The 20,013-nt window shown below is 36.0% G+C and overlaps 1 protein-coding gene across 3 annotated transcripts in view; it reads left to right on the top strand.

Annotated features, from left to right (window-relative positions):
* The window catches only part of SLTM (SAFB like transcription modulator), a 46,590-nt gene that overhangs the window by 2,378 nt on the left and 24,199 nt on the right, over nucleotides 1-20,013 (top strand). For all 3 annotated transcript variants that reach the window (XM_004452871.5, XM_004452870.4, XM_071214220.1), the window contains exons 3-5: nucleotides 9,608-9,672; nucleotides 12,678-12,875; nucleotides 13,785-13,832. In XM_004452871.5, coding sequence (XP_004452928.1) covers nucleotides 9,608-9,672; nucleotides 12,678-12,875; nucleotides 13,785-13,832 — 311 coding nt within the window. The remainder of the gene's footprint in view (nucleotides 1-9,607; nucleotides 9,673-12,677; nucleotides 12,876-13,784; nucleotides 13,833-20,013) is intronic.

Genomic DNA, 20,013 nt, shown 5'->3' with positions numbered 1-20,013 from the left:
CTCTCCTACTTTAAGTGATGCAAAAGGAAAACTGCAGTAGATCCAATTGCTGCAACTAAAGTAAAAAGATTCAGTGGACTAATTTGAAAAGAGGGCAATATTAAATTTTAACCTTAAGCACCCTGTGGATGTTGGAATCAGGCAGGTCCTGCAGCCAACTCGTTATTTCATTCTTCTTAGATTTGGAGGAGTACCCTATTTCCGACAAAGGAAATTGGAAATGAATTAGAAGCATTTCTTTGGGGAGGTTGTAAATGACAGGTGGAGATGGAGTTCAGAGGAGTAACCAGATTATCTTGAAAGTCTGTTGCTTTTAATGTAACTGACTCTGTAATTTTGAGAGATACATTTCCCTGGTTTAGAGAAGCTTGTACTGACAAGCCAGAGACTATTTCAAAATAGGGAAGCAAAAAACTCAGAATTAAGTACATCAAGAATTAACCAAATTTGATTTATAATGTTTACTTAGCATAATGTGATAGTTTGACCGATGCTGGGATATTGGAGTCCCAAGTCATTTGGGTTTATTGTTAGGATTTTAGCATTTAAAGTAAAACTCAGCTGATTTTTTTTTCAGTTCTCATTTTTTTTTATTTTAGTAGGTACAGGGGATTGAACCCAGGATCTCATATATGGGAAGCAGGTGCTCAACCAATTGAGCTACATCCGTTCCCCTCTTACCTACTTTTAATGTCTCTGTGTATACTTTGTTTTTCAGGTTTGACTAGGAACTTCATTTATCTTAACCTTAGAAATAATTTTAAGAGCTTTTCAATATTTATTTTTTAGTTTATATGGATTGTAAAGATACTTGAATGTTTATTTTTCCCTAACACTGATGTTAAGGTGTCTTGTCTTTAGTTAGAAGTTGTAACATTTATCATTTGTCTGTAAAAAACTACTGAGTAGTCATGAGCCTCATTCTGGGACCTGCTTGATGAATAGCTGTAGTCTCTTCAAATTTCATGTCATTGTTCAGAAAATTCTGTGCGTTACAAAGAGCATAATATGCATCCCCAAAGTAAATAACCTAGTTTTAACTAATTTACTATTAAGATGCTAATAGATAAGATTTTATTTTTTAAATGATTGATCTCTTGTTCTTTAATACTCTTGGATGCTGTTGATTTATTTATTTATATTTAGGAGGTGCCGGGAATTGAACCTGGGACATGGGAAGCAGGCACTCAACCACTGAGCTATACCTGCTTCTGATAAGATTATTTTAAAGAAGTTTAAAAATAACTTTTAGAAATCAAATTTATATAGAAAACCTTGTTAAAATGTCAACAAATAATAGATTTTTTTAAGCCCAGGGTTCAATAAATATTGTTTTAATGTGATTTCAGTTTTTTGGTCTAGTTACTGAATTACTACATGAAATTATTTTTGTCAAATATTATTTTAATACCCACCTTGGAAATAATGCCATCTAGGTCATGCTGTTTCCTCTTTTATAAAATCGCAAATTGTACTAGATTATCTCTAAGGCTCTTTTTGAGCTCAAAGAAAACTGCTTTCTGCTCAACTAAAATAGATGTATAAGGAATGAAGAGGAAAGCTTATAGGCCCTCAGTCAGTGTAGATAATCTTCAGCACAGTTTATTAGAAGAGGAAAAGAGCGAAGAATGGGAATTTTAGAGGCAGTCATGTAAACCCCACCAAAACATGACATAAATAGCTTGTCAGGAAGAGAAATAATTCTTACAATACTCTTACTTCAGCAAATAAAAGTTAAATGATGTTAAGAAAACAAGAGAAGTTTCACAGGTCTGGAGAAATTACATGAAACAGTTCATTCTAAGATAAATGCAGGGTCATAATTTCTTTTACAAATTTGTTAAAATGATTGTGTTTAGACAGATTAGAGGAAAAGGAACCTGCATTCTTAACTGTATTGTAGAATATTTTCAAAATCCAGTTATAGGCACAAACTTAGAGGACATATTGAAAATGTTATAGTGGGTTCTGATGTTTATAATCAACATAATTATAAAATCTGTTAGCATGTAGTTGATACGATGGAACCAATTGCAGCTTAGATTGCTTCTTCCTCCTCAGTCTTTTTTATACTCCCTTTGTTATAAGCTTTTTAATAAGTAACTTAGAAGAAAGCTTTACCCAGGGAGATTTACTGTCATATTTGGGTGTGTGATAAAGTTGTTAAACAGGTAAAACCAACACCTCATTAGCTTGTATTAGAGGTTATAGATTTAAAGATTGTTTTGGTCCTCCTGACTGTCAGATCACATTTTTAAAAAAAATTTCAACCTTCACATTTTATGGGTTTAATCAATGCATTATCCAGAAGTCTGTATAATGTAATGCTATTTTGCAGTACATGCAGCCTTAAAAAAATAATCAAAATGCTATATAAAATATGATTTTTTCCCTATAGACACAAGTATAATTTGGGATTATAAATTTAATCAAATATATGATGCCTAATTTTTTTGTGGAAGATATCACAGATAATATATTTATAACTAATTACATGTTTATGATGTAAAGCTTCCTAAAATTTATATCTCAAATAAGACTATAATAATCTACCACATAAAATATATTTAATATAGTATCACAGTGTACTGAAATTTTTGTATTTTGTTTTGTTTTGTTTTTTTTGCTACAGTAAGTTCAAAGGTTGAACACTAATCGGAACTGTGGCATTTAGAAGGACTTCGGGGAATAGAATTTTCTTAGGTATTTCTTACGTGCCCATTTAGCTGTTTTGTGAAAGCAAGGAAAACATCTTTTTTTTACTGTTTCTGTAATACCTAGCATAGAGCTTAGCACATAATAAATGCTCAGAAAATAATTGTTGAATGAATACTGAGAGCCATTTAATGGCTCTCTTAACAACTGCTTTAAAAGATATCTGGTGCGTATTTTAATTTAATATTTCTTTGTAAGAAGCAGGTACATCATAAATTAGTATTTTATTATCTTCTAAGGAGTTTTTAAGGTGCCTTTCTCAACAGCACTAGTGGCTTCCCTTACATATTGATATATACTTTTAGAACACAGGAGTTGTTGCATCATCCTTTTATTCCTCCCTGAGATGTTGCTGTGTTGGAAAGTCTCATAATCTCTTTGTCCAGCATTAGAGGTTATATATTGATCTTCATTTCACAAAATCAGACATTTTTATCTCCGCCATTAAAACCTGCATTTGCCTTATGCGTTTGTGTAGATTATGTTTTATCACCAAAGCACTTGTACTTTTTTTCAGCTATTTTATGGTATCACATATGGTGTATTTCTTTCAAGGGTTCTGGTGGGGAAATAGGTAATATTTTTAGAACTTCAAGACAGTGTGTTTTTCCCAATTCATGTCTTTCAGGTGTTTTGAATTAGGGGCAGAGGGCTTCTGATTTTCATCTTTCATATCTAAGGATCTTTTATGAACCTATGTAAGACAGTGTTAATTATGTAGAATTTATAGAAAAAGGAATCGTATTAGTTTGTGGCATCAGAAGACTAATGCAGAAGTTAAGCAATGGCTTAGGGCAAAAGAAGGGTGGAATTTATTGATTTATTTAATCAATTATCCTCTCCTCCTTACATACCATAGTAAAAGGTCCTCAGTGCACAATTCCAGGAGTTACCATTTATGTCATAAACTCTACAGCCTGAGGAGCCCTACATGGCAGTCCTATCTTTACAGTATTATTTTCCAGATTTTAAAAATGAAATGTTTTCGTTTTAAAAATGAGGTAATCTAGAAAAGTATAAAAAAGTGAAAATTGCCTGTAATCCCATCACCTTGAGATAATCACAGGAAGCGTTTTTGTTAATCTTAAATTTTGTTTATATGTGTGCATGTACTCATAGGTTTATGTTTAATTTATTTTTCCTTTTCAACAACTAAAATAGGTTCTATTACGTATGTTGTTTGTTAAGAGTAGATAGAATTTGCATCTAATTTGGGGAATCTGAAAACAATAACACTCCTCCTATGTTCTTACTCTATTTAGTTACACATTCTTCTGAGTGGTTTTTGGTCTGCACTCAACATTAGAGTTATTTGAGGAGTTTTAAAAAATGCAGATGTCAGGCTCCCAACCCCAGAGATTTGGTTTTGGTTGATATGTGGGGGCCCAGGCAGTTTTTTCTAAAAGCCCTCCTCCCCACATAGTTCTAACTTGAGCTAGAGTTAAAAACTGGATAAGAGCTTCAAACTTGAGCATCATTTTCATTCATTTGTCCTTTCAGTTTCTGAATTGTTTTCTATACTTCAGTTTCTCAAAAAACACTCACATGGCTTTATTTGATTCTCCTAACAGTGCTGAGAGTCAAACTAGGACTATTTTCTTTTTATTGGAAAAATAGAAAAGTAACCCATTAAGAACCTAGTTACATTTTTCTACTTTAAAAAAAGTCTTTTGCAAATATGTACAGGCCAGAAATGTTTAGTCTGGTTATCTCTAGGTAATGTTAAGAGATTTTAAGATACATACTCTTCAGTGTTTTCCAGATTTATTGTAATGAGTGTGAATTACTTTTATTAAAAACGGGAAAGAAAATTGACTTACTGGATAATTGCTGTATGTTTAAGACAATGCACAAAGCCTTTTAGGAAAATAATTTTATTAGTAAAGTATCAGTTTAGTAGCGAGACTAAATTACAAATGCAAACGAGAAATGTAGAGAGGCTAAAATACAAACAAACGCAAGGTATGTTCTATGATTAAGATACTGCATGCAGGGAAGCGGACTTGGCCCAATGGATAGGGCATCCACTTACCACATGGGAGGTCCGTGGTTCAAACCCCGGGCCTCCTTGACCCATGTAGAGCTGGCCCATGCGCAGTGCTGATATGCACAAGGAGTGCCTTGCCACGCAGGGGTGTCCCCCGTGTAGGGGAACCCCACGCGCAAGGAGTGCGCCCCAAAAGGAGAGCTGCCCAGCACGAAAGAAAGTGCAGCCTGCCCAAGAATGGTAAATTCTTGAGTGCTGACACAAGATGATGCAACAAAAAGAAAACACAGATTCCCGGTGCCACTGATAAGGATAGAAGCTGTCACAAAAGAATACACAGCGAATGGACACAGAGAGCAGACAACTAGGGGGGTGGGAAGGGGACAGAAATAAATAAAAAAAATGAATCAAAAAAAAAAAAAGATGCTGCATGCAGTTTGAGAGAGCCAGTTTGGTGGCAAAAGTTAGGGTGCTAATAGTCTTTGTCCCATTTGATGTGAATATTCATTCATCTCACTGTACAAATATTTCTGTAATTGCAAGATTCTGTCCTAGAACCCATTGGGGAGTTTAACTTATGGCATATGTATCATCTTATCCTTCTGAAATCTGGAAATTCTGAATTCTGAAATATGTCTTGCCCCAAAGGTTTCATTTAAGGATTTGTGGACCTATAGAAACTTAAATTGCATAAATAAGGAGTCATTTCTAATGTCTTCTTCCTTCAGTATATGTACTTTGACTTTGCCATTTTACTTTAGCTCTAAAATCATGCAAAGAGCATATTAGTGTATTTTATATAATTTCAGAATAGCTATATGTTACCACTGTGATAGTTTAAGATACAAGTTAATTTTTCTTCCATTTTTTATTTAGTTATTCAGGCTACCTTTATTGGCCAATTTTCTAGTTTTGTTCCTCGAAGGATTAAAGTTAGGCCTCAGACTTGCAGTCTTCATTAAAATTTTAGTTAGCTCCCTCATCCTGGTCCTGTGACTTTTCTTTGACCCAGTTCACATTTCTGTGGTACATGCTAGATTCCCTGAAAGAGAAAAGAGGTGAAATTGTTTTTGGTTGCCTGGTTTGCTATAGGAGCATTGATAGTATTGGCTTGGAGACACGGGTGTAATTGGTTATGGACTTGGCCAAACTATGCCATAGGTAGTAGTGTTGCCTGTTAGAATTTTTTTTAATTCATGTAAAAAAATTTATTGACTATATCATTAATACACAAACATACTCTAACAGTAAATGTATCATTAAAGTTGTGAACTTACAAGACAAACATGCATAAAGCATACAGGGCTCCCATACGTCACCCCACCACCAATACCTTACGTTGTTGTGAAACATTTGTAACAAATTAGGAAAGAGCAGTGCCTTTTAGAATTTAATAGGACTTTGGTTTGGTTTTTAAGTTATTTTTCATCTGTGATGTCACAAAAATGAGAGATCTGTAGTTGTAGTTTGTGCTGTCATTAAAATAGGAGTCTGTTCCTTACAGGATGGCATTGCATGCAAAGCTAATTTGACTGGCATAGCTCAGCGAAGGCTGGATAGAAATCACCTTTGTTTACTGCTAACTTTCAACCTAGGATTTAATCCATTATTAGCAAGTATTTTAGTGCTTGAGTATATGTTAATTATATGGCATTGTACAAGATTCTGGGCTGGATAACAAATGGTTTTCAAAAATAATATAGATGTGGCTTTTGGAGCCACTTTACACTAAAAGATAACATTTCAAACCACTGGCAAATGGTAGCTGCTCAAAGATCTGATAGTTTTGTGGATATTGAGGAGTGGGAATGGACCTGGTTTAATTTGAAGCAATATTTACTAGCTCAGTAATGTGGATAAAATAATACATTAATGTGTGTAAAGCACTTAACCTAGTGTCCAGGGCCATAGAAGCCGTTTAAGCAGTGGTAGTGACTGTGGTGGTGTTTTGTTGCCAAAGTGTAATTTGATTTTCCTATAAGTAAACTAAAGTGAAATTCACTTTGGAGTGTGTATAGTGTGTGTAGTTTGTCATTATGCTGAAGGCTGTCATTTTAAAGATAATGTCTTATGAATTGAGTTAATAAACTTCTTGCCAGAATACGTCTTTTAGGTAAAAGGTCGTAATAAATTGTAGTGCATGGGAAACGGACTTGGCCCAGTGGTTAGGGTGTCCGTCTACCACATGGGAGGTCCACCGTTGAAACCCCGGGTCTCTTTGACCCGTGTGGAGCTGGCCCATGAGCAGTGCTGATGCGCTAAAGGAGTGCCGTGCCACGCAGGGGTGTCCCCCGTGTAGGGGAGCCCCACGTGCAAGAAGTGCGCCGGTAAGGAGAGCTGCCCAGCAGGGAAGAAAGTGCAGCCTGTCCACGAATGGCGCCGCCCACATTTCCCGTGCTGCTGACGACAACAGAAGCGGACAAAAGAAACAAGATGCAGCAACTAGACAGAACAGGCAACCGGGGGAGGGGGGGAATTAAATAAATAAATAAATCTTTAAAAAATAAATAAATTATAGTGGAAAGAATTTAGGACTGGAAATGAGAGGCCTTGCCTTGGCGTCCATTCTGACAGTCTCCTAGCCTTGGCCTTAGGCAAGCCATTTAACTTCTTATGCTTATTGTGATAACTTGTCCCATGTACAACAGTTGCTTGGAAAAATGTATTGAACTTTAAAAAAAAAGTAGTTTGTAAATTATGGTTAATAATTGTAAGGAGTAAATAGAATGATCTCTAAGAATTCTCCCAAAAATGCTACGTTATAGGATCTCGTGGTGGTGGTCCTGTATTTTTTTCAAAACTTAATTCTCCAAAAAGGCAGCATCCTTTAAGTTTGTATATAGTGAAACTTTATCTCTCTAAATGAGGTAGAGAACTTAGTGAGTTTTTTCTCCTCCGGTACTGTTTTCTTTTTCAGGAAAGAAATATCTCTGCTTTTTTTTTTTCCTTTAATAGATTAATATGCAGTTTCTGATGAGCAACTTTCTTAATGGGTGCCCTTGTAATAACTTATAGTTCTCGACTTTAGGATAAAATAATCAAATAGGCTTTTTTTTTTTAATGTGCCGAATTCTCATATACAAATTGAATTAGAAAAGAGGATGATGACAATAATTGCAAAATTAGATTGCAGAAGTTTTGCCTAAGAAGGGCATAAATCAAAAATTTATGTTTTCCTTAAAATGCACACCCTGCCATTTTAAATAGGAAGCACACTTAACAGTAAACTATAGTCCTATTTGACATTCAGTTCTCATTTCATTCTCACAAGTCCCTTGAGGGTAGGGGTGGGTTGAGGGTGGTCTCAGGGACTACTTGGTAAAAGAAAAATCTCAACTCTTCATCTTGTTTTTCACCTACCTAAAAGACCAGTAACTTGGTGCCCTTTTATGTCACTCATTCACAGGAAGGAGTTGAGTGAAAAAGGTTTGAATTGGGAATAGATAGAAAAGAGCCTGGTCGGAAGACTAGTAAAAGAAAGTTACCCTAAATTCATTTGACGTTACCCCAGTAGCTAAACCTTGCTGGACAACTCAAGTTGAAGATAGGTAGTTACACATGTCAGTTTTAGGCAAAGGGAAAAAGAAAAGTTGATAGTGGCCTCAGGAAACAACATAGATTCATATTCAAAAGAAATGAAACTTAAAAAAGAATACTAAAGTTCAGCACCTGTATTTTTTGTGGTATTTCTAATATATTATGGATTTATTAGGGTTTTGTGGACTAGTCTGAAAACATAAAAGCCTTAAGAGTTGACTCTGGAACCTTTTGATTTAGAAAACATTTTATTTTATTTTATTTTATTTTTAAAGATTTATTTAATTTCCCCCCCTCCCCTGGTTGTCTGTTCTTGGTGTCTATTTGCTGCGTCTTGTTTCTTTGTCCGCTTCTGTTGTCGTCAGCGGCACGGGAAGTGTGGGCGGCGCCATTCCTGGGCAGGCTGCACTTTCTTTCACGCTGGGCGGCTTTCCTCAGGGGCGCACTCCTTGCGCGTGGGGCTTCCCCACGCGGGGGACACCCTTGCGTGGCACGGCACTCCTTGCGCGCATCAGCACTGCGCTTGGAGCCTCCTTGGCCCGGGGTTTGAACCGCGGACCTCCCATATGGTAGACGGACGCCCTAACCACTGGGCCAAAGTCCGTTTCCCTAGAAAACATTTTAAAAGTTCCAAACATCAATGTGCAAATTTTGAGGATGAGAATGAGGATAGACTAAGGGAGACCAGTAATCTATTTGGGAGTATTAACAGTTTACCATCTGAAGTCATTTCTACTTGCTTTAAGTCACTTACATGAGTAATTATGTTAAATGTGCCCAGCACTATTGAGGTTTGTTGGAGAAATATGAAATAAGTGTAAAAGCAGTTATTGTACTTAAGGAATATCTTTTCTACCTAGGGAGGCAAGATGTGCATAACAAAGTACAAGGCAACAGAATTGGTAATGGATTGTAAAGGTGTAGATTAGAATTGTGAGAATTTTATTTCGGAGAAAGCTCATGAAAGAGGAGTAGTTAGGGAAGGTTTTGAAGGGGATATGGATCTTGGGTTTAGCTATAAGGTGTCTGGTTACACACACACAGTAGAATACCTTTGAAAGGAGTTGCTCTTCTGGGAGAATTGAAGATAGAGAAATCAAACATCGTGAAGAAAAATGTACCATATATGTTAAATCAGTTAAGATGATGGGTTCGTATATTAGATTGTTTTCACAGCTTATACAGTGTAACATTATTAATAAAGTTTTTTTTGTTGGGACAGCTGTGACCAGGTTTATCAGCAGTTGCCATTAGCTTAGTCAGATGATTTGAGAGTGGAGAGTGATACTGCAGGGAAAACTTCTGAATTTTTTTTTATTCTTAAAGTAATAAAATACTCGTTATTAGCCCATTTTCCTTCTTTCGCAGGTAAAAAACAAGAAGCAGATGAGTTGAGTGGAGATGCTTCTGTGGAAGATGATGCTTTTGTCAAGGTAAAGTGTTAATTACTCAGGTTAAGGTGTTTATTTTGAGGCTAGTATTTTGCTAAACAAATAATCCTAAAGTATGTAGATAAAATAAAATACTTATATAATATTTACATCTCATTAACTCATAATTCAGAAATATACCTTTTTTTTTTTTTAGTTAAATCAGACATAAAGCTAAAAATAATAGCCTGTTTTCCTAGACCTTTATTTAGAAATCTGAGACACAGGGGTCAGAGAAATAGCTGCATGACAATTGATATCTTAGTTCTTGGACAAAGTACCAGAATGAAGGCTATTAGTAATTGTTTTTGTCATCTGCCCATTGCATTTAGCTTTCGTATATAATAGTCAGAACATAGATTAGTCCTTAAAATGGAGAGAGAAAATTGTATAGCTACTTCGTAGAGATCAAAGTAAGAAATTCATTTTGCCCTTTAAAGATTAATAAGCCACGTCCTTTTTTAGGAAAAAAGGAATGTACTTCAAAACCGATGAGCCAGAAAAATGTAGTATGTGCTTTTAATTAAGGTGGTGGCTGTGCTGTATGTTAAAATTATGGAACAAGTTACTTTGAACTATAATTGAGTTTTTTGGTTTGTTTTCTGTTTGTTTTTACAAAAATTATTTCTCATGTACTGATCTTCAGGTCTTAAGTATTGTGGCATTTGCAGGAATTATTTAATGAGCATAATTCCTCATACATTATGTGCATTTATATATATATTCCTTTTCTGTGTACAATTAGTCCATACTGTCATAACATCTCTGAACGTCTGCGTGCTTTGCCATGAAGTCAGCTCCATGTCCATTCACCTTCTCATCTCTCCCACCTCCTACTTCTCCACCCACCCTACACTACACTACACACACACACACACACACACACCCCTCCACACTTTGCATCTTGTACTTTGAGGGCAGGCAAAGGGAGAAAAAAAATGTATGGTTGAGAAGCTAACACTGAAATCAGGTAATTTTGGAAGTATTTGTCGGGGATCCATTAAAATTGACAGTTGAATACCTATAATCAGCTTTTGTTTGAGCATTTAAGGACTCTTCAGTTTCAGTATTAATTGTTAAATGACTACCTTTCTTTCAGCTCTTAAGTTTATAAAAATATTGTGGTCATTTGAAATGTTACCAGAAGATACATATTTCCATTCAGAAGAATAGTAATACTGTCTCTTATATGTGCCATGAAAGATGAGATGCCTTTGCGTTATTAAATAACCAACTATCAGGTCTTTTTTTTTTTTTTTTTTTTTTTAAGATTATTTGTTTATTTATCTCCCCTTTCCCCCCACCCTGGTTGTCTGTTCTCTGTGTCTATTTGCTGCGTCTTTGTCCGCTTCTGTTGTTGTCAGCGGCACAGGAATCTGTGTTTCTTTTTGTTGCATCATCTTGTTGCGTCAGCTCTCCGTGTGGGCGGCGCCATTCTTAGGCAGGCTGTACTTTCTTTCTCATTGGGTGACTCTCCTTACGGGACGCGTGGGGCTACCCTACACAGGGACACCCCTGCGTGGCAGGGCACTCCTTGTGTGCATCAGCACTGCGCGTGGGCCAGCTCCACATGGGTCAAGGAGGCCGGGGGTTTGAACCGCAGACCTCCCATGTGGTGGACGGACGCCCTAACCACTGGGCCAAGTCCACTTCCCTATCTGGTCTTAATGTCTAGAAGAACAAAAGAGCTTTTTTTTTTTTTTTAACTATTTAAATATGTCTCAATTTTCTTATTCAGTATTTTCTTTTTTTTCTTACTTTAGAAGTGTATTAACATTTGTGATGTATTTGATGGAAATTAAGTGAATATATTTTCCTTGTTTCCCCCATTTGGTAATTTTGGAATTTATGTAATAGTGGTGGGTAATGTCACCTGTTGCCTATAAATCTGAATAATAGAGGAATTGCTTTCATGGATTAACTGAGGAGAATGGTCGGAGTTGGCACTGCAGAATAGGTGGTTTTGTCCATGGTGAATTCCCTTTATTTTTTACATCCATTCTTCTACCGTCTGAGAACCACCTGCTCCATTTCCAACCCGCATTTCTAACCCCCAATATTATCCCCACTCATACTGAGGTGAGCTTGATCAGACCTACCTTTCCAAAAATGGCTCTATTCCCCATGCACTCCACATTCCAAAAGAGCCATATTCCTTCTTTGTGCCCACCTCCCTCAATAGAAACTATTGTTCCTTATTGTAGTTGAGCTATGAATATTGAATTGTCACAATCCTGTTCTTTTTCCCTTTTAAACCCAGGGTCCTTTGCTTAAATCTGCTATATGTAGTATGCAATTCGGAAAGAAGGAAGGAATGTTCATTGCTTTCAACCCTTTCTCTGCAGTTAATCAAAAAGGAAATAGGCAGATTGCTGTTTTTCTTTGTTTCCACTTCTAAAGTATCATGTATCTGGAAACTTTGAAGGGCAAATAGACCTTTGTCCTTCCCAGAGTCAATCCTCATCTGTTTCCTTGCATAATTGACACTATGGTACAGTAACAGATTTCCAAACCAATTAAATTTAAAGTAATTTTTTGCATGTTTTTCAAGAACAGACATTGATGCATGCAGCATTTGGAATTCCTTTTCTTTAGTTAGAAATAAACTTTATGTTACAATAAAGGGTCTTTAAAATTAAATCAAACTGGCATGTGTCAGTTCTTTATAAAATCCAGCTTTAAAGCTGGACAGCTTCCAGAATGTGGCTTTGTAAATATTCAATAGCTAGAACTTGAGAGCATCTCTAGTAGCTATTCACTTAGTGTGTTATCTCATTGTGAGAGATTTGGGAACTCAGGTGTGTGGTATAATAACTTTTGTATTAGACCTTTTCTGTTTTTAAAGACACAGTTAATATGTAAGGTAAAATGAGTGAACTTTGGCTATGGGAGTTAAATCGAAATATGATAAAGTTAAAACATTTAGAGATGTAAATGACCAAAAACATATGGTAGATAGCCTACACTGTTTTGCCTCTGGTTGTACCAAATTTTCTTACCATTAAAAGGACTGTGAATTGGAGAATCAAGAGGCACATGAACCAGATGGAAATGAAGGACTAAAGGATTCTGAAGAATTTGGTGAAAATGAAGAAGAAAATGTGTATTCCAAGGAGTTACTTTCTTCAGAAGAGAACAAGAGAGCTCTTGAATTAATAGAGGCAGAAGGACTTGAAGATACAGAAAAAGAGGACATCGAAAGTCAGGTCTTTAGCCAGTTTTTTAAAACATGACCCAGATAAATTAAGTTTTTAAATTATAAAAAGTGTTTTTTTCTACTACAATTTGGAAACCTCAGCTTTTTTTTTTTTAATTTTTAAAAAGTTATTTATGAATCACACCCAGAATCCTACCACCTAAGGTGACCTTTTAAAATTTTTGCTTATTATCTTCCACAAATGTATATATTTTTATATAGTCGTTATCATACTGTAAGTTGATATTTATTTTATATTTTCATGTAAAATAATGGCTTCATAATCTGTTGTGTTATACCATAATTTATTAGACTGTTTTCTTTTTATCTAATAGCCACTTCTTTATTTTGGACTTCTAGTTTTTTTTTTTCTAACCCACTATGAATGAGTATACCAATATCACTCTGACCTAGCTGATGTTACCTGGTGGTAGGTTTTATTTTCCTTTTGCTGCTTCAGTAGGTAAAAATTGTTAACGTTAATTTGCATTTCTTTGGTTATTATCAGAGTGGGAGTTTGCTTGTTAAAGTTTAATTTTAAAGCATATAATTTTTCTAATCTTTTCTTTGAATGAAATAGATCATTTGGCCTGCTTTGGAGTACTTTAATACATCTTAAGAAAATTTATGGATTAGGGAGCCAGTGCTATCAGTATTCATGCTTAAGATACTTCCTTTCTACGTAGCCTAGTAAATGAGGGGTTCAAGAAAGATTTTTCTGATACTCTAGTAGTGTGACTAATTTTTATGTTGGCATAAAGAATGTAGTCTGAATTATTAAGCATTTATTTAGTGCCCATAGTATTATAGACAATGTACAGAACACAAGGCAAATCATAATCAGATAAAAGCATAAAAGCATTTCTCATGTTACCCAGATATTTTGTAAAGCAATGCTATTGTATACCCTTTTACGTAGGAAATTGAAGCTCAAGAAGGTGAAGATGATACATTTCTAACAGCCCAAGTAAGTTTATATTTAGTCCTATGAATTTGATATTGTGGGTGGAAGGGCTTGGAAAAGGAATCTTATTTTGACTTCATAATTCTTTAATTCATAAAAGTGCCTTAAATTAATAGAGTCGTTTGTGTGGTATATACAGAATACATTGTTGGCAGCTGAAATTTCTGTTACTAGGGTAATTGGGAATTATTAACATGAAGTTCCTATCATTTCCAGAAGAAAAGAAAAACAGACCCTTCTTTCTATAAAACTTAACTTTTATTACCAGTCTTTCGAGAAGTTTACTCTCGATTTTTTTTTCCTATCACTTTGGTGTAAAATAAATATTTAGAAGTACCAATATCCTTTTCAAAGCTTTATTTAAAATTGTATTAATGTAACATTTCTAGGGTGGGCATATTATAATACTGATAAAAATGTCTATTCCAGAAATTTAATATGTGTAGAAAATGGCTGCTCTTCAGTTTATGTGATATACAAAGTGTACATTTTTAAACATGATTTACAGATGCTGTAAATGGACATTTATAGCCCAGTTTCTGCAATGTTCCGGTTTTCGTATTTTTTTGTTTTTTTGTTTTTAATTAACCTGTCTCTTTTTCTCAGATCTCTACCCAAGAATCATTGTTCATTTGCCCTTTTTAAAGTGTACGCTTTCAAATAGAGATAGGGGTTCCTATCTGTTTCCTAGATTGAGAAAAGATAATGATCAGGTATATTATTTTCTCTCTGTAGTATTTACTAGAAGAGTATATAGAAGAGCTCACATTCATAGCTGATTGCCTCTGGTCATGACTTCTTTCCTGCAGCTTTCTTGCCTTTGAAATGCTGGTGAGCCACTAATGTTGGTGAAGCTGTATATGGGCTTGCTGTGTTCATTGCAATGGAGGAGAAATTGCATTTCAGGAATGAAATGTTAGGATGGCCAAAATCTATAGACCTGCACCCCATCTCATCCTCAATTACAATCATTACTCTATGATAAAAGAATAAATGAGGAAGATTATCTCTTAAACTGGGGGATTACCTCAGCACTAGCTTGCAAAAAGAGGGAGTTGAGTCTTGAAGTTGAAGTCTTCTTCAGCAGTTAGCTTTCTAACTTCTATCAAAGGCCATCCTTAAAATTATGTGGGTTGTACATTATGATAAAGGCACTATATTTAATACACTTAGTATGTTTATTATTAAAAAATTTTTAAACAGAAGGAACTAAAGTATCTTAAGGAGTGGGTATCTTTTTCTGATTTCTACAAAAGCATTTTTATGGGCTAGCACGGCCTTGTTCCCTTTCCATCCTGATGGTGAAAGAGCAGTTACTTATTTGTCATAAGGGAGAAAGATTTTGGCATATTTTATCGAAGGATAGGGAGGTTACATCTTTTAGAGAAATTTTCTTTTAAGTAAAGGAGTTTTTCTAAATAATGTATAGTGGAGCATCTAGAAACACATATAAATGTATCACAGTCCCATCATGATCTAATGATTCTAAACCTGTTTAATGAATATATAGAGTATAACTTTAAATCCAGCTTCAACTATTATCATAGTCTGCTTGTTTCAGCTGTATTTCCACTCACTTTCCTCCTGCTATATTATTTTGAAACAAATCCAGGACATCATATTTAGCTTAAGTACAGTATGAATCTCTACGAGAGAACTCTTATTATTTACATTATCATTCCTAATATAAAATTTTAGCAATAATTCCTTAATCTCAGATATACAAGTAGTGGTCACATGTTCAACTGTCCTTTTTTTTTTTTATTTTGTTTGAATCAGGATACAAGTAAGATTTACACATTGTGATTGATTAAAATGTCTATTAGCTCTCTCAATCTATTTTCCCACATCTTCTTTTCCTCGTATTTTTTTTATTGAAGAAGTGGAGTGATAATGTCCTATAGAACAGGGGTTGGTGAACTTTTCTTTAAAAAGGGTTAGATGCTAAATATAATACGGTCTTTGTCACAATTATTCAGTTCTGTCATTGTGGTGTGAAAGCATCCATAGACATGAATGAGCATGCCTTTGTTTCAATAAAAATATTTATAGAAACAGGCATTTAACATCAATTCTACTGATTACATCCCTGTGGTATCGTCCATGTTCCTTTGTTCACTGTATTTCCTATAAATGGCTAAGTTGGTTGTAGGAGCTACAGGGGTTATTAACTTTTTTTGTTCCACAGACCCCTTTGGCAGTCAGGTGAAAACCATGGACCCCTTACTAAGTCCACACTATTTATTAAATATTTCACTCCTGCACCAACATGTCCCTACAAAAATGATGTTTTTTTTAAAATTTCAATTCAAGCTCTCAGACCCCTAGTTGAGAACCACTGATTTAGAGGCTTGCCGGCAGAATCAGGGTCACTACACCCAACCGTGCCCTCACGATTGCTTCCTAGGTAGTAGAGTATTCTGTTTGGAGGCACATAATATCTGGTCGTATCTAAGTATATTTAATGCATTTCTGTCCATTGCAGTTGCTATCCTTATTTATGCTAAAATTGCCCCATCTTTAGGTAGTGAGAGCTTCTTAAAGTTGATTCTTTTTTTTTTCCTTTTCCTTCCCCGCCCTGCTGTTTTTGCTGTCTGCGTCCATTCGCTGTGTGATCTTCTGTATCTGTTTCTCTTTTTGTCTTCTCTTCTCATCTTTCTCCTCTAGGATTCACCAGGATTTGATCCTGGGGACCTCTGATGTGGAGACAGGTTCCCTGTCAATTGCACCACCTCAGTTCCTGGTCTTTGCTGCACTTCACCTTGACTCTTCCCTTCCTTTCTCTTTTGTTGCATCATCATCTTGCTGCGTGACTCACTTGCGTGACTCACTTGCTTACTACATGGGCGCTCGGCTTGCTGTGTGGGCACTCTGCTTGCCGCATGGGCACTTGGCTCTCCATCTGAGTACTGGCTTACCGCGCAGGCACGCTCTCTCTTTTTCACCAGGAGGACCCAGGGATCGAAACCAGGTCCTCCCGTATGGTAGGCAGAGGTCTTATCACTTGAGCCACATCTGCTTGTCTCTTAAAGTTCTTGAGTCCTTTCAACATGATTCTAGTAGTCTTTGCTAACTTCCTGTTTCTGGTTTATAAAGATATTCCATTTCCTATTCTGTATCTGTAATCTGCCATTTCTTTTAGTGGTAAATGGAATTTTAAGACAACAGTCTGGGTGCTAGAAGTACTCATTGCTACTTGATTGGCCACTGTTTCTAGACCTTTCCAGTGTACAGTGTTAGAGAATGTGTTTTGTTTGGTTTTCTTTGTGTTTGTTTTTACTTTTAAGGTAAAACAGATTTTGAGTCTGTACTGATATTTCCAAATTAATCCATTTCCTTTCTCTCACAGTGTACAAACAACAGTCTTAGAATAATTTCAACAGCACCACCAATATGATTGCTGAAAACAGTTTAAGATTTTTTCCCAAGGATATACTCCTTTAAAGGATGAACACATTGCTGTGTTATGGATTAGTTTTGCTCTGTGTCCTTATGCCATCAACTGGTTACATATTTAGGTTCATTTCTTTTACTTTATGTTTGGTATTTAGGTATTGCTTTATAAAATTTTAATCTATAATTTCTTGCAAGTCTATAATTATTTGAAAAGTAAAAATTTAACCAAATTTTTAAATTATGTTAAATATTTACATGATTATAAAAGTTACAGCTTCTTAACAAGGTAAATTCACAAACAATCCCTTTTACCCAGTTTCCTGTCATTCCCCTATTTATAACCTTTTTAAATTCATGGTTTAGCCTTCCATTACTTGCTTTAAAATATATAAGCAGTATATTTGTATAGGGATATATCAGTTTAAATCTAGTCCTTAAACTTTGACTTGAAGCTTAAATCTTAGCCTCCAGGCAGTTTGTTATACTGGATAGAATTTGGTTCAAATTCTACCTTCTATTAGTTACATTTGATGTTGTGACATTGGGTAGGTTATTTTAGTCAATTTTGATGTCTGTAAAAGGAGCATAATTCCTGTCTTCCTAGGTTGATCTGAGGGTTAAATGTAAATCCTGGTACATAGTACAAATGCAATAATTTATCATTGTTTTACTCGCTTAAAACTACCATTGAGAATTTTCTAGACATTTTATTAATGCTTTACTTTGTAAAAATTTCCTCTAAAGAATTTCTTCAATCTGCGATCATACCATGCATGTTCCTTTTTCTATATACCTGGTGTTTCACCAGTTTTAAAAGGAAACTTAACCTTTTTTGGTCATGTGAACTCTATATACCTCTTTTTTTCTTTCTTTCTTTTTTTTTTTTCTCTCCCCTCTCCCCCCAGTTGTCTGCTCTCTGTGTCCATTCGCTGTGTGCTCTTCTGTGACTGCTTCTATCCTTATCAGCGGCACCAGGAATCTGTGTTTCTTTTTATTGCATCATCTTGTGTCAGCTCTCTGTGGGTGTGGCGCCATTCTTGGGCAGGCTGCACTTATTTTCATGCTGGGCAGCTCTCCTTATGGGGCACACTCCTTGTGCATGGGGCTCACCTGCACGGGGACACCCTTGCATGGCACAGCACTCCCTGCGCACATCAGCACTGCACATGAGCCAGCTCCACACCAGTCAAGGAGGCCCTGGGTTTGAACCGCGGACCTCCCGTGTGGTAGGCAGACACCCTATCCATTAGGCCACGTCCGCTTCCCCTATATACCTCTTAAAGCCAAATAGTCCCTTATCTCTTCCATGAAACTTTATCTGACACATATATCTTATGTAGTGCTTTACTGTTTATAGAGTGCTTTTCCACTCATTATCCTAAAGATTTGTTTTATTTATTTCTCCCCACCTGCCCCTCCCTCCCCCATTGTTTGCGCTTACTGTGTCTGTTCGTTGTATGCTGGTCTTCCTTTTATGAGGTGCCAGGAACTGAAACCAGGGTCTCCTATGTGGTAGATGGGAGTTCAGTTGCCTGAGCCACATCCACTTCCCAACACCTAGGTCTTTTAATATTCTTTTCACTAGATAACACCACACTACTAATGTTTTCTGAATTCCGTTGTACTTACACTGTGCCATTAGTTAAGCCCTTCAGATACATTTTAAAAAAAGCATTTAGTTCAATCCTTAATGACCGCAGAGGATTATGCTTCAGTATTCATTCAGCAAATACTTACATGTCAGATATTTTCCACGGTGTTTAGCATATTGCCTGAAAAGAGATCAACTTAGTAGAATGGGTATGTAGTAAACACTTGGTTAACTGGAAAATAAGGCCTAGGCTTGTCTTTGTCTCTCTCTCTCTCTTTTTTTTTTAATAAGAAATTGAAGATTTATTTATTTATTTGTTTCCCTTCCCTTGCCCGTCCCCCCACCCCCGCCCTGGTTGTCTGTTCTCTGTGTCTATTTGCTGTGTCGTCTTCTTTGTCCGCTTCTGTTGTTGTCAGTGGCACGGGAATCTCTGTTTCTTTTCATTGTGTTATCTTGTTGTGTCAGCTCTCCATGTGTGTGGCACCATTCTTAGGGAGACTGCACTTTCGCGCTGGGCGGTTCTCCTTACGGGGCACACTCCTTGCATGTAGGGCTCCCCTACGCAGGGGACACCTCTGCATAGCACAACACTCCTTGTGTGCATCATCACTGCGCATGGGCCAGCTCCACACGGGCAAGGAGGCCTGGGGTTTGAACCGTGGACCTCCCATGTGGTAGAGGGATGCCCTAACCACTGGGCCAAGTCCACTTCCTGTCTTGTGTCTTACTAGTCATTGCTGCTCCTAGGATGAAATAGAGGAGGTTTGTGTATGACTTGTCATTTGACCAAGGAACATAGATCCCACTACAAAGATAAAAAACATGAGGACCTACCTTATAGATTTTGAACATTTGCTTTTTTTTCATATGTGAAGTATTATATTCTTTCAAGATAAACTTTAAAGTAATTAATTTAAAAGATTGCTTTTTACTTACTATATTCCTCATTTTTAAAGTCTTTTCAGTGGTGGAAAATTATTTTTAAATCAGATACATATCATGTATGTGCATATATATCATTTAAAGAGGAAAAATTTTCCTGTTTATTTCTTGTTGTATTTCCTTATTTTTAGGTTTATTTAGGACTTTTGGTAGTGCTATGTTTACTGCAAATATTGCACAGTAAAATGAGTATATACTTAATATGTGGTTCATCTTCTCTACTAATCCTAATTGATTTTGTGCTTCACAAACCTC

Source organism: Dasypus novemcinctus, chromosome 3, assembly GCF_030445035.2.
Source record: "Dasypus novemcinctus isolate mDasNov1 chromosome 3, mDasNov1.1.hap2, whole genome shotgun sequence".
NCBI lineage: Eukaryota > Metazoa > Chordata > Mammalia > Cingulata > Dasypodidae > Dasypus > Dasypus novemcinctus.
The sequence above is the reverse complement of the archived record's forward strand: the minus strand, read 5'-3'. Positions and strand labels throughout refer to the sequence as shown.